The sequence below is a fragment of the Larimichthys crocea genome, chromosome IX (genome assembly GCF_000972845.2).
Source record: "Larimichthys crocea isolate SSNF chromosome IX, L_crocea_2.0, whole genome shotgun sequence".
NCBI lineage: Eukaryota > Metazoa > Chordata > Actinopteri > Sciaenidae > Larimichthys > Larimichthys crocea.
The window spans coordinates 5,288,532-5,301,486 of record NC_040019.1 but is presented as its reverse complement, the minus strand read 5'-3'; the positions used below and the strand labels follow the sequence as shown (position 1 = coordinate 5,301,486).

General features: G+C 39.0%; 1 protein-coding gene across 1 annotated transcript in view; it reads right to left on the bottom strand.

Annotated features, from left to right (window-relative positions):
- The window catches only part of si:dkey-112m2.1 (transmembrane protein 132C), a 138,506-nt gene that overhangs the window by 50,039 nt on the left and 75,512 nt on the right, over window positions 1-12,955 (bottom strand). Inside the window, exon 4 of the mRNA XM_027282244.1 lies at window positions 8,688-8,831. Coding sequence (XP_027138045.1) covers window positions 8,688-8,831 — 144 coding nt within the window. The remainder of the gene's footprint in view (window positions 1-8,687; window positions 8,832-12,955) is intronic.

Here is a 12,955-nt window from a genome sequence, read left to right as displayed (position 1 = left end):
TCAGGCTATTATTACCATATCATGAGAACAATCAATCAAATTGGGTTAAAATGTACATGCTGTTTCGGAGCCACTTAGACATACATAATGAGATCATGAATATGGCACAGCTTCCATATGTGGCGCAGAGTGGGCTGTTCACACTCCTGGGGCCCCAGGTAACCTATGTGTGATTGAACACGGCATGCAATTCATGGACAGACACCCTTCCATGTATTTGTGGATTCCTTATTCACGTTCTGGTTGGCTGCTAACCTCAGCTGGTTCAATAAAAAGATGCTTTTCTTTCACGGTTTCCCTCCGAGCCATATAGCGCTCATATTGATTACAATGTGTTTTGATATGGACACATATTGCAATATGGAAAATGGATGCAGAATACAATAGATGTTAAACACAGTAAACTCACACTGCGTATTCCAGAGAAGCAGCTGCGACATGAGCAGCATCCATTTTATGCCTGAACATGACTGCCTGTGTGAGACATAGTGACAGAAAAGCTATACTCAATCAGTAATGTGATCACTCAAAATTATATATTTTTTTATTCTTACTAACATTTGTCTGAATATTGTTCTCTTGAAGTGTCCAGTCAACATTCAGATAAGAATAGATCTGAGCTGCAAAATACACTTTCAACCTTCAGTTATTATAATGTCTGGGTTATACTGAAACCTACTAAAAATGATTGGGGTATGCATAGACTAGGAACACAGTAAAGCTTGAACTCGGGCACCTCTCTGTCCCAACGCTTTTTTTGGTCTGTTTTCTACGTGGTTTCAAAACCCACTAGAAACATTTCAGAAGTGGGGCATTGTACCTGCCAGACTTTGTTAACTTGCTCAGATTCTATCATTTTTCCTTGGTTTATGTGCTTCTACCATGAATAGTAATAGGCTACATATTTAAATAGTTTCCCTTTTTTACGATCTGAAGACTAGAGAGTATTTCATTTTAAATATCAACTGGATTCTTTATGCCGTTTGTCTGACTCCGAGCAAGGTCGGTATGCTCTGTGCTGATTGACACAGGTGGCCATGTTATCTGTCAAAGGAAAGGACATCCGCGTGTTCTCTGCGGAACAGTGTGGAGAGCCGTTTCTGGGATTCTTCTGAAACGTGCCATGACACTTCTAGTGAGGTTACAGGATGGCCAAGATCTGTTCCAGCAGCCACATCGCACCCGTAAAAAAAAAAAAAAAAAGGCACAGCCTTGCTCGGTGGAATTCAGCAGTAGGAGTCAGCAGCCATGGTTGCAGCTATGCCAGACTGTCATTTCAACAATTTAATTGCACTCCATCCATTCATAACTGAGAACGTTGATTTATCGCCCCCCCCAAAGAGCACAGGTATCTTTACATCTCGGCAGGTAATCTCACATAACAATGAGAAAGGATATACGCTACACTCAAAAGAAGTCTTCCATTGAGACATAACAATGCTTAGCAGAGGCAATCTTATCTAACTAGATTCTTTATGGAGTATTTATATGGGAATTGTGGCTTTCTTCTCTCCTGGCACGCTGCGGAGTATGCTAATCATTTCAGCCTAAAACAAGCTCGGGGTTTTCCATTCCACCCCCCATAGATGCTTGCTTCCTCTGTTTCACAGAAAGACCCTCAGAGGCTTATGTCACCTCCCTCAGCAGATGGCTGGGGCAAACAGAGAATGACAAGCCTCGATTTCACTGATGCCTAAAACATGATTTCACCAACTGTCGGAAAACAATTTAAATCTTTAACCTATTTTCACACTGGAGCTCTCAGACTGAGCAGACTTTTCTCATCAAAAGGCGCAGAAGAACTCTTTTCACGCAACTTCCCTGCAAGATTTTTGCATATATATATATATAATTATAGTTTTTTTTTTTTCCAAATCCTGTCCCTAAAATACATTTTACTACAGCTGCAATAAAGCAAAAATGATGAAACGCACAGTGTAAAGGATACATTTTTGGCTGAAATACAATTCCATTTACAACCGTGTCTTGTCGCATTGTCACTCAAGACCTTGGACCATAGTGGTGTTGTTAGATAGTAGCCTTAAGAACTTTGGTTTACAGGCTTGCATCATTGTGTAGGTGTTGTAAGGCTGTCTTGTCAGTCTTTTAGAGTAAGCCTTACTCCCACTTGTGCACAGCGGGAGTCCTCTCTAGCAACAGCAGACAAACTGAATGTGGTGGCATGTTTCATGATCCTGGAGACTTTGAAGGTGAAAAGATGCTGGAGGGCTCTCTATTTGTTCACTTGTTTGTTTGTTTGTTTGTTTGTTTGTTTGTTTGTGTGTGTGTGTATGTGTGTGTGCACATGCCTCTGAGTTCACAAACAGAGACTACACTTAATATTAAGTTGAGTTAATATTTACAGGAAGAAAAAAGTGTTTGACGCTTCACAGTCGGCAGCCTGTTTAAAGACATTACAGAAACGCGCAAGTGTCAGTCACGTCTGAATAACCACAAGAAAGGCACAAAGGCAAGTTGAACTTTTAAACATTTTTTTTTTATGGTTATGACAAAATACCATTCATTAGTCAAAGGCTTCTCATTAACTGAATGGCCACAAGGTTATATTTTCAAAGTGAGATACCAAATGCATCTTCTTGCTGCTGCAGTAAATTTGTCAAAATAAAATCATTTCGCATTAAAGGTGCTGATGAGGTTTTATGTTACATCAGCCAATAAAATGTGATGTTATTAATTATTTAAATTCTAAAATTTGATTTTTTTTGTGCAACTTGTGTTGCAATGCCATCAGCAGAACCGTCAGTCTTCGTCACTGAATATTAAACTTTCATCAATGCCAGCTGCCTATATTGTGATTATCCAGCTAAAATTCAGCATGCGAGCAAGGAGGATATAAATGAGAGTAATAACCTGACGTCTTGTCATTTGTTACAATGCTTGGCTGCTTTCCTAATATAAAACATAGAGATCTGCTGCTTATCTAACTATACAGTATGATGAAACTGATGAGACAAGTAGAGAATTCACCGGGGAGAAGCATCCGTCACACTCACAAAGGTCATTAACTGAAGATGTCAATATTAGAGCTGAACGTTTTGGTCAATTAATTGATTAGTTTAAATGACAGAAAATTAATTTGTAACTTTTTTTTTTATAGCTGATGAATTAGAACAGTGACTTTTTTAAATGAGAAATACGAAACATCTCTGAGCTTCTGAGTTCATAATCTCAAATTTGAGAGTTTGCTGCTTCAGTGTTGGAACATACAGACAAATGAATAAGGAATTAAAAAAACGCATTTGTAGATGCCACTTTAGACTTTTGGAAATTCTTATGACAAATACTAAATTGATTATTAGATAAAATCATCTGCAGATTATAAATATAAAATGGAAATAAATGTACAAAATGAGCCTGTGAGAAAATCTGTCTTCCTTCATATCATTATCTACTCATTGCTGTTCTTCAGCAGTGCCACTGCGTTCTTCTCTGTACCAGATGCCAAATATTGCACAAGCATTGCAGCTCTATCCATAATGGTCCTGCCATTTTAAAATAGAGCCAAAGTCCAAAAATGTATTATTTTAACAAATGGCTTCATGTCTGAGAGAAGGCTCATGTTTGTCAAGAGCTTTACTGCTTTTGAAGATATGTTAATTTGAGGGAGTAAGCGGATTCAGAAATGTTGGCCGTTAGATTCGGTTTACTTTAATTAGCCGCTAGATGCCACGCCTCACCTCCTGCAATTACAAATCGAATTCCCATCGCAGCTCAGAGAAAGCTTCAGATTGACATGCAGAGTATTGGGCCGCGGCAAAGGCTACTGTGGTAACAAAACCTTCATTTATTTCCTTTTCTCAATTCTTCTCCTCAATCAAACAGGAACCCCAAATTGTGTTAGCTTTCATTAAAAAGAAATAATGGAGCCAGAGGCGAGCCGAGTAACCTGACATTCATGGCGGTGAATGATTTTTGCAATGTGATTACTCGATAGGAGCATCACTGTCAACTCTGTTTACATGGCTTACCCCACACACTTGACTCGCATCAACATGCGCAGACACAGAGGTAATATGTACAAGATTCCCCAAGTGTGTCTGCATTCCCATGCTTATCTATCCCAGTAGCTGACAGGGATTGCGTTTTCGATGGTACTTCCAGAGCAAAAAGAATATGAATTAGTTTGACGTTAGGGAGAAGCAGTTGTTCATTCCATGGTAACAGAAAGCAGTGAGGACACAGATGTAGAGGACTGGCTGGTGAAGGACACCTCTTAACATTTAAGTGTCCTAATACATCTTCATAACAGAGCACGCTGTATTGTCTGACGACCATTGTGCCACTTTGATCTCGCATCAGTCTGCTTTATTATAGCCTGGGGACTTCAATCAGGGATGTAGGAGCGTATTTGTGGCTAAATCTGCTCAGCATGGACTCTCTTGCGTTAAGAGAAGCAGCAGAAACCAGTTTGGTTGGTGTATTTTTTTTGGAGGATTTGCATTCAATTTATTATTTGCAAGAGATGTTATTTTTAAGAGGATGAGTCATGACAGCTTAATGCACAAAACGAAGTTGTGTAACTGTACTGGGCAGATATTTTTGATAAGATGTTTTCCGTACAGTTAAGATCAGGCCTGGTTCACTATAAGATTTCCTTATCTCATACACTACCCACTCTCGCAATCCTGCAGACAGATGCCCTCAAATACAAAACGCTGACCGCGGTGTTCTGCGACACAGATCAGCATTTGAAAAACACACTGCTGGATTAGTTTTTAAAGTGCTTCTTTTGCCAGACAAGAAAATTTAAAACATCTTGAAACCATATGATGAGCATGAATTTACATGCTGGGTTCGCTTTATCTACAAAGGGAATACAAGTCTTGCCACCAGGCAAACAGTGTTTTTTTAGGGCTTTATTGACAGATCATTTACAGCATGTTACTGAACACCAAACAGCTAAAAATGTTACCCATTCCCATGCATGCATCCATATATACTGTATATAATGTAGCTAAATCAGCATTTGGCAAAATATTGAGAGATTTATGTGGTTTTCTTATAGAAACTACAGTTTTTCTAGATATCTTTATACAGCTATTTCTTCTATACATAAAGATAAAGTGTCTCTGCTGCAGTTTCTATTTGTGTTAATTATTTTCTTTTTTTACATAAAGCAAGAACAGAAATTCACACTATGGTGTCATGCACTTCTAAAAATAACACAGATTTTATTGTATGGAATGTGTCAATGTTTCACATACTGAAAATGAACATCTTTATTTCACATGCTCTGTGTTCTCCTGGACTTGGTTTTATCTCTTTTTTTCTCATCTGTGCTGCCACTTCCTGCCATTTATTTCACTTTTCACACCTCATCTCTCAGCTGCCTACATTTCTCCAGAGCACAGAGGTACAGTTCAGTCAGTACAGTGAACATATGTCTGCTAAAGTAACTGGAATACTGTTTCTAAAGCAGACACACACAATATGCACACCTCTGGGACATGACTTTGTGTGTTTTTATGACCTCCCCTAAGTGGTCTTCATGTAGAAACTGTGTGTTTGAGTGTAGTTTGTGTCCGTGCACATTTCCATCATAGTTTACACTGCATGTCCACAGTTGATACTCACCTTTCCTGATTGGCTGCTGGGAGGTAATTCCTGAAGCCTGTCTGAGTTAGTCTGAACCTGGCCGTCACACTATTGGCTGTAATGTCGCAACTGTCTGCCACGAGCAGCAAAGGAAACGCATCCTGCTCCCAGAGTTTATCTTCCAGTTTCTGGCAGTGATTCTGCTTTAATGGTCAGCAAAGTGAGCTACAATTGACATTTGGAGAAATTTAATGTTTTAGGGCACTTGTTTTTTTTTTTTTAAACTCCTTGGCTTCAATCTCCACATATTTCCACTACTCCATTCAGATTCGGGCTAATGAAGATCTTTTTGCACTTAACCTGAGTTATGGGATATCCTCTACCCACAGGACAGCAGTTGAATGAAATCACTCCCTGACTATAGACCCATTACTGGTGAGTAGGAGAAAGCATGTCAAAAAAGAAATCTGTGCAGGTACCACAGAGCTAAATTTAATTAATTGAGAAAATTACTTTCAAGGCTTTCAGACTTAATTCATACAACTCGTTCTCCGTTGTAGCCTCAGGCCAGCTTAAATGTTCCAAGCTTTTTTTTTTTTCTTTTTTTTTTCCTACAGAGAATTGACAAAGCCCACCAGATGGAAGTTTGACCAATCAGAGAGCTATAATCCAAGATGTGCCTGGGCACCTAAACTCTTAAACCTTGTTTTGGTCTCATAAATAAAGAAGAATTCTGCACCCACAAGGCCTGTTTCTTTCCTAAAAAGTAATTTAAGTGGACAGACAGCTCATTTTGTTCCAGTTTGGCCTGATAAAAACCCATAAAGCAGTGTGTTTGTCCGATTGGGTGTGTGATCGGGTTGGTGTGAAGGGGTCCATGTACATACCAGACCATAAAAAGCAAAGCATAATTTTTGAGCTGGCCTTACGGGGCTACCACTGCTGGTCAGGAGTTGAAACCTACACTGAAACTTCATTTTTGTTTTTCCATGAGCATGTTTTTTACGATTTCAGTGAAATGGAACACCTTGAGTGCTGATCTCTCTCTAACCTCATCAAAGGAATTTTCAAAATTAAAAAGTTCAGTGTTTTCATCATCTTAAAATTCTGCACAGATTTTGAATAATACTTTTTATTTTTTTATTTCACTGATGTGCTGCTGTTTCATTTGATATGGAAGCTAAAAGAAATCTAAGGACACAGGGGTGCAGCAGGTGTTGCATTATCATTTCAATACTTCAAAGTAGTCTTTTGTTGGGCGCAGCATTGCCGGACATAATACCAGATTCAACATGTATGACCTTGATTTGAGCAGTCCTGTATAATTCAATGTGTGTTCTTCCTCAGCGGGGCTGTGAAAGAGATGCATGTAAATGATAAATGGCTTGTCATTCATCACTGTCATCACCTTGACACCCAGGAGGAAATAACAGGACAGCCTGTGTGTGTCACTTCCTGTGCGCAGCTATTTTGTCTTTGGTTTAAATTGTTCAGCTGTTGAGTTGAATGTCAAGTTCTGTACGGTGACGTGCACGGATGTGGTTATCATTCATTAATGGAAACATCACCATGTGAGCAGCACACAAACCTTTTACCTTTTGTTGAAATCAGTTTTGTTCTTTTCTGTAACATTCTTGTCAGATGAATAATAATAAACTAATACATATGCCACACCTTACTGCCAGCCATGTTCAAAGCTTTAGATGGATATCTTTCCTTTCAAGTGTGCGTTATGAAAAACAAGTTACTTGAAACATTTAATTATTTGTCTTAAACATTTCTTTGTACATTTGTTTACATCAGAGTCACATTAATGGAGTGAGGACTTTTCAGAATCCTGCTGGTACATTCAAGGTTTTGAGGGTCAAGTATTGAACAGCAGCCTCTTTAACAAACAGCTGAATTCATGCTTTTCTTCACACAACATCCATCATATCAACTTATTCTTTGTCTTTTTGATCTTTGGCTCATTACTGTGAAAAACCTTAAGTGCTTGCATGTTGGAGCATTTATTAAATACAATAGAAGAGGTTTGAAAACCAAATCTGACAAAAGAAATAAATCCCCTCTGGGGTATATAATCACCCCATCTCAAGCAAGTGTCATGTCTGTTGGTTGATTTTCACAACACACTGAAATGAAGTGAAAGTATTGGTAGCCTGAAATTGGTCTTGTGGTTAGCGACAAACTAAACTACACAATCAGTATATTAGTATTTTTTTTGGCCACTTGAGTGCAGCAGAAACAAGTTGTTAAAACAATATTGACATATTATCACCTTTTAGGTTACTTTTGAGCAAGCTACCTATTTAACTAAAGATACAGGTGATAATTCTCTGTTACTACCACCAACCCCATTCATATTGTTTACGGTTGTTATTTGATGCATTGTTATTATAAAAAAATATTGATTATAGCTGCTTTAAAACTGCACATTGCATATATACTGTAAGTCTTAAGAAAGGCTAAATCATTTCCCAAAATCGTTTGTAGCAAGCATCAGCACGTCGATTCAAACAGGACTAAATGTGCATTTCTTAAAAAGACTATTTTCAGTTGTACATTTGGTGCCATACTGAATATGCAGTGTATGTGGATTAACTCAAAATAAACTGCGGTGCTCATGTCCATTGTAACGAAAAAAACATCACCCACGTTGTGACGCAATTGATGTGTTTTTAATTACATTTTGGACAACAATGGCAAGTCCAGGGCACAGAGGACTAAGCTTCGTCAGGCTTTGGCCACACAGACTATACTTGTTAGTAGAATCAATCCATTGTTGTTTTTGGCTTTTTCATGGGATTTGTTGACAGTATATAAAAATATAGAATATTTCCAGACTTATCCGTTAAGTGCAAGCAGGAGGCAGCACTGTCTTCCTTGAACAATACATTTTATTGACTGCACTTAGAACTGGCTGTGGACCTGCAGGCATGGCAGTGCCAAGGAATGAATGGTTCAGATGCTGAGTCATGACCTCTTTCATCCTCACTCTTTGCAATCACTCTCTGCTGACAGCTGTCCGAAAAAATGAACAAGTGCGCTGCTGCTTTCTGGTTGTTCAGCAGGGTGTTCAGTTCATATTTCATTCACACATTAATTTTGTAGACGGAGGGAGTCGGACGTACCTTTGACTAAAACTGTTCTCCTTTCTCCGACAGTGAAGGGTGACAACCCCGTGACCTTCACTTCTGAGATCCTGACTCACCGTCCACACAACAGGGTTACTGGCTCTGGCTCCTAGGAACGCTACGCCATCCTTCAGCTTGACCCTGCAACATAAAAAGCGAAAAAGAAAAACATTAAATTAGACTGTCACCACAACAGCTCACATATTAAATTTCTGAACTTCAGAAACACACATGACCTCTTGTGCCCCCTCTCTTTGTCTCTGACACACAAACGCGTCAAAAGAAATGAAATGAGGCGGCGCTTTAATTGCCTCTCACGGAGCTCACAAGACAAATGCTTCAAACTCTCACACACATATATTGGATGATCATAACAGACTGATCAAAATGTTTCACTAAAATAAAAGCTCTCAACTGGAGCTACAGAAGAAGAAAAAAAACATTTGAAGGCTTTCAGTTGAGAGCTCTTAAGAAAAGCACTTTTCTCATAAAACCTGGTTCACACAGGGGACTCAGGGATTTATTCTTCTCCTGGACTTTTGTTTTCTATGAAACCTAGCCTAAACCACAGATGGCTGAATTACAATAATCACAGATCAGTGGTAGTGGTTTACACAATTGACATTGACAGAAACCAATTGCCACACTGAGAAGGACTTCCAATCCTACCTGCAGGACCTTGGATATCACTACCTGAACCAGCCTACACCCAATGCACTCAAAGGACAATGACTCATGGACGACCCAAAGTCTCAGAAATGTCAAATATTGAGAAAGATCCTATTAAATATTACCTGTACCAACATACTGTATAAATAAATGAGACCACGAGAGTACATACTGAATGAAAGGAAACCAGATAATTCAGACAATTTTTGCCATTTCCTACCCAACACCTGGGGTCTTAAAAGGACTTCAGTCTCCATGCCACCTCTGCCCCACCCTTTTGTCCCTCAATCATTTCTATTACCCATGGTCACACTCTGTGGGAGGCTATGCAGGTACAGAAGAACCATGACCTCCTCTGCTTTCAGTATGCTGACACTGTTCCTCCTCTTCCTCCTCCTCCTCCTCCTCCGTCACATGAAATTACTATCAAGTCCATGGGTTCCTTTCAGTAGTTCCTTTTCCGACATGACAAATTGCTCTTGTTCAAACCACTGGCATGAATTGGGCAGAATATTTTATGTGACAAAAGTAGGAAGAGACGGTAAGAGAAAGGCGGATCTAAAGTAAAACGCCAACAGCACGAAAAAGGTGAGGAGGAAGAAACATTTCTATTCGGTGAAACTGGGCAATTTTCCCTCCACATCAAAATAATTGGAGACCGTCCTTATTCTGGAGGTGTGAAAAAGACTTTTAAAAGGATGAAGAAAAGAAATGAGTGTTAACTGGGGGATAATGACATGACAAACCATGCAGCAGTCCTTAGAAGAGCACAGTCATTACATCTTCAGTGTTCAACCGGTCCTGCTTTGATCTTATCCAGCCCGCTGAGGCGGTAATAACTGGTCTTGTGTTGGTCTCTGCTCCTGACGAGGAAAGATAAAGGCAGCCGGTGTGGAAGACACAGACAATAACTAGGAGGAGAAGACAGATTGCCGTCTGCCCTCCTGTTTCCCAGTCATCACCTCAGCCACGGTGAGGTAATTACTACAGACTCACAAGCAGATTGAGCACCGACAGTGGACCACAAGGGGAACGATAATCAACTAATACTTATAAATTCTTCCAGCCAATAGTATATATGCTGTATTGATCCAATATCAAATTCTAATTTGAAGGTCTCATGATGATGCAGAGCAGTACCTTCTTCTTTTTGCTATATTGTATTACAGATGCCGGTAATTTCATGAGTTGCATTAATGCTCAATTTTGATTACTAATTAGTTGTTTCAGTCATGGGAAAATGTGATTATTTAGTCTGTTTTGCATCATAATGTTAATTCTTTTAGAGTTTTTCTTGGCTTTTAGTTAGACTAAGGCTTCTATGGATATTTGTCACTATGTTTGACAGAGTAAATTACTAATTAGTTAATCAATTAATTAACCAGTTGGTTGATTAGGTTGATGGATTGATCAATATAATCCTGACAAACCTTTCTTTCCCTCTTTCCCAAATATCTATGTCTTCAAGTTTCACATCTGTCCTATCTTATGTTTTTCCTCCTGCATGAAACTCACTTCTATTTTTCTCACACATGCATTAGTTTAGGGGTCTAAATTAACAAATGGCATGTTGTAAATGAGATTGGTTTGGCTAATATGATTTCTGGTGAGGGAGGAAGCCGGGGTGGGGGAGGCAATAAAGGAAAGCAATTTGAAGGGCGACCACTTTCACATGCATCAGCACACGAAGCTGCCTCATTAATTCCATGAAAACCTGCATCAGTGGGATGAGTATTTACAGATGAGACGAGGTTGTCAGAAAAGACAGTTCTCAGCTCTCCCCTGATTGATGCTCGGGACCCGTGGATGGCCACTGCCCAAATAATATGTCAACACACCTTGCACTCTGGCATAGATCTAGCATGATGAATAAAATACCAATTCACATTAATATTAATGTTCTGTACACAGCAGGAAATCAAATCGAGTATAAGCGATTCTGAATTGAATGAAAGGTCATGCGAGACCACAGTCTTGCAAGCAAATAACAACACTTGGACACCATATAGATGTTAAAGTATTAATGTAGCAAGATAACAAAGAAAGAATAGATTTCAATAATTAAAACGCTATAAGTTAAAAGAACATTTCTAAAATGTTAAATGTAGACAAATGCAGATGAAAATGAATGACTTGTGAGTGCTCAAAATGATTTTTCTATCCAAATATAGTCCGATAAAATTACTTATTTAGAAGTAGAATGCAGAGTAGCAGTGTGTTGTAATGACTAAATTCAAATACGGGATATTAATAGCAATTTTCTTTGGTTACTTGGAAACATGTTGTGGACAATACATTGACATATCATCACCTTTTAAGTTGATACAGCGATACTAACAAACAGTTCATTTACCCATCCATCCAGCAGTTACAGAGCAACATTATTATTATATATTTGGAGTCATGTGTCTGTACACCAGATGAATCTAAGTCCAATAATGCCTCGATCCTTTGCGGCAAAACGCTCCACTATGTTCACTAGTTAGTCGATCGATATAGCTGCTTAAAAGTGAAAAATAATCAGTGTTGGGAAGCTTCAGTGCAAGCTCAGTAAGCCCGATTCATTTTCTTTATCATTATTATTCAGGGGTGGGGTGGCTGTGGCTCAGGAAATCTCTTTAAAATTAAAGTGATGTTTGTTATTGGTATGAAAAATATGAACCTGCAAAGTAACTAGTAACTATACCTGAAAAACTGTTTTTAGTCAAAGTAACTGAAGAGTAGAATGCCTTTCCTTTAAAGCAACTGCACACAGATGATAATGACTGCATGGACAGCATGAAAAAGGGAAAAAAAAAAATGCAGGAATGATTACACGCTGTCATTCAAAAAGATGTTTCTTGATGATTAAATAGGCTCTCTCTAGGGTGTCTTGTCAATAACTGAATGGCTCAAATGAAGATTGAAGTGGAGCAAAAGGGGAGGGGGGCATTGTATGTTTGTATTTAGCAGAGGGATGGAAGGATAGGAAGGTTTCTGAGCAGAAAGAGGCGTGGGCGGTTTACAGAGATTTTACAGAGACCAACCAGGTGGATTAAAAATGACAGGTGTGGTTGAAGAGTTGAAGAGAGGGCTTTACTGGTTAAGAGGCTAGAATAACAACTTGTAGTCAGCACTGGCATTTGCTGTCTACTCTGGTCTTATATTTCCTACAACAGGATAGAGATATATGCCAATGCCATTCCCCAAGAGGCCATTTGCAAGGTTATTTCACCCACTAAACGCACAGTTAAAATAATAATAAAAATGAAAAGAAACAGCAGGAAAATGGTTCCCTGTATTGCCGCCTAGGCAATAACACATCATTACTCTGGGGAAGATAGAGACACACAACTGAGAGAACCCAATAACTTCACGTACACCTTGGTCTGTGTCTATATCTGATATAATGTTAACACATTGGCAGAGAGTGGTTTGGTGGACAAAGCTAACCTTTAGTGGAGATAAATGAAAGTGAGAACAATTGCTCTGATATCAGTTCCACACCACAAAGAAACCACCTTTAGTTCCTACATCACAGAAAAGCTCCAGCAAAGGGAGAAGCAAGATGGAGAAAAGCTGTAATACAGATGAGCTTCGTGGTGTTCATATATAAC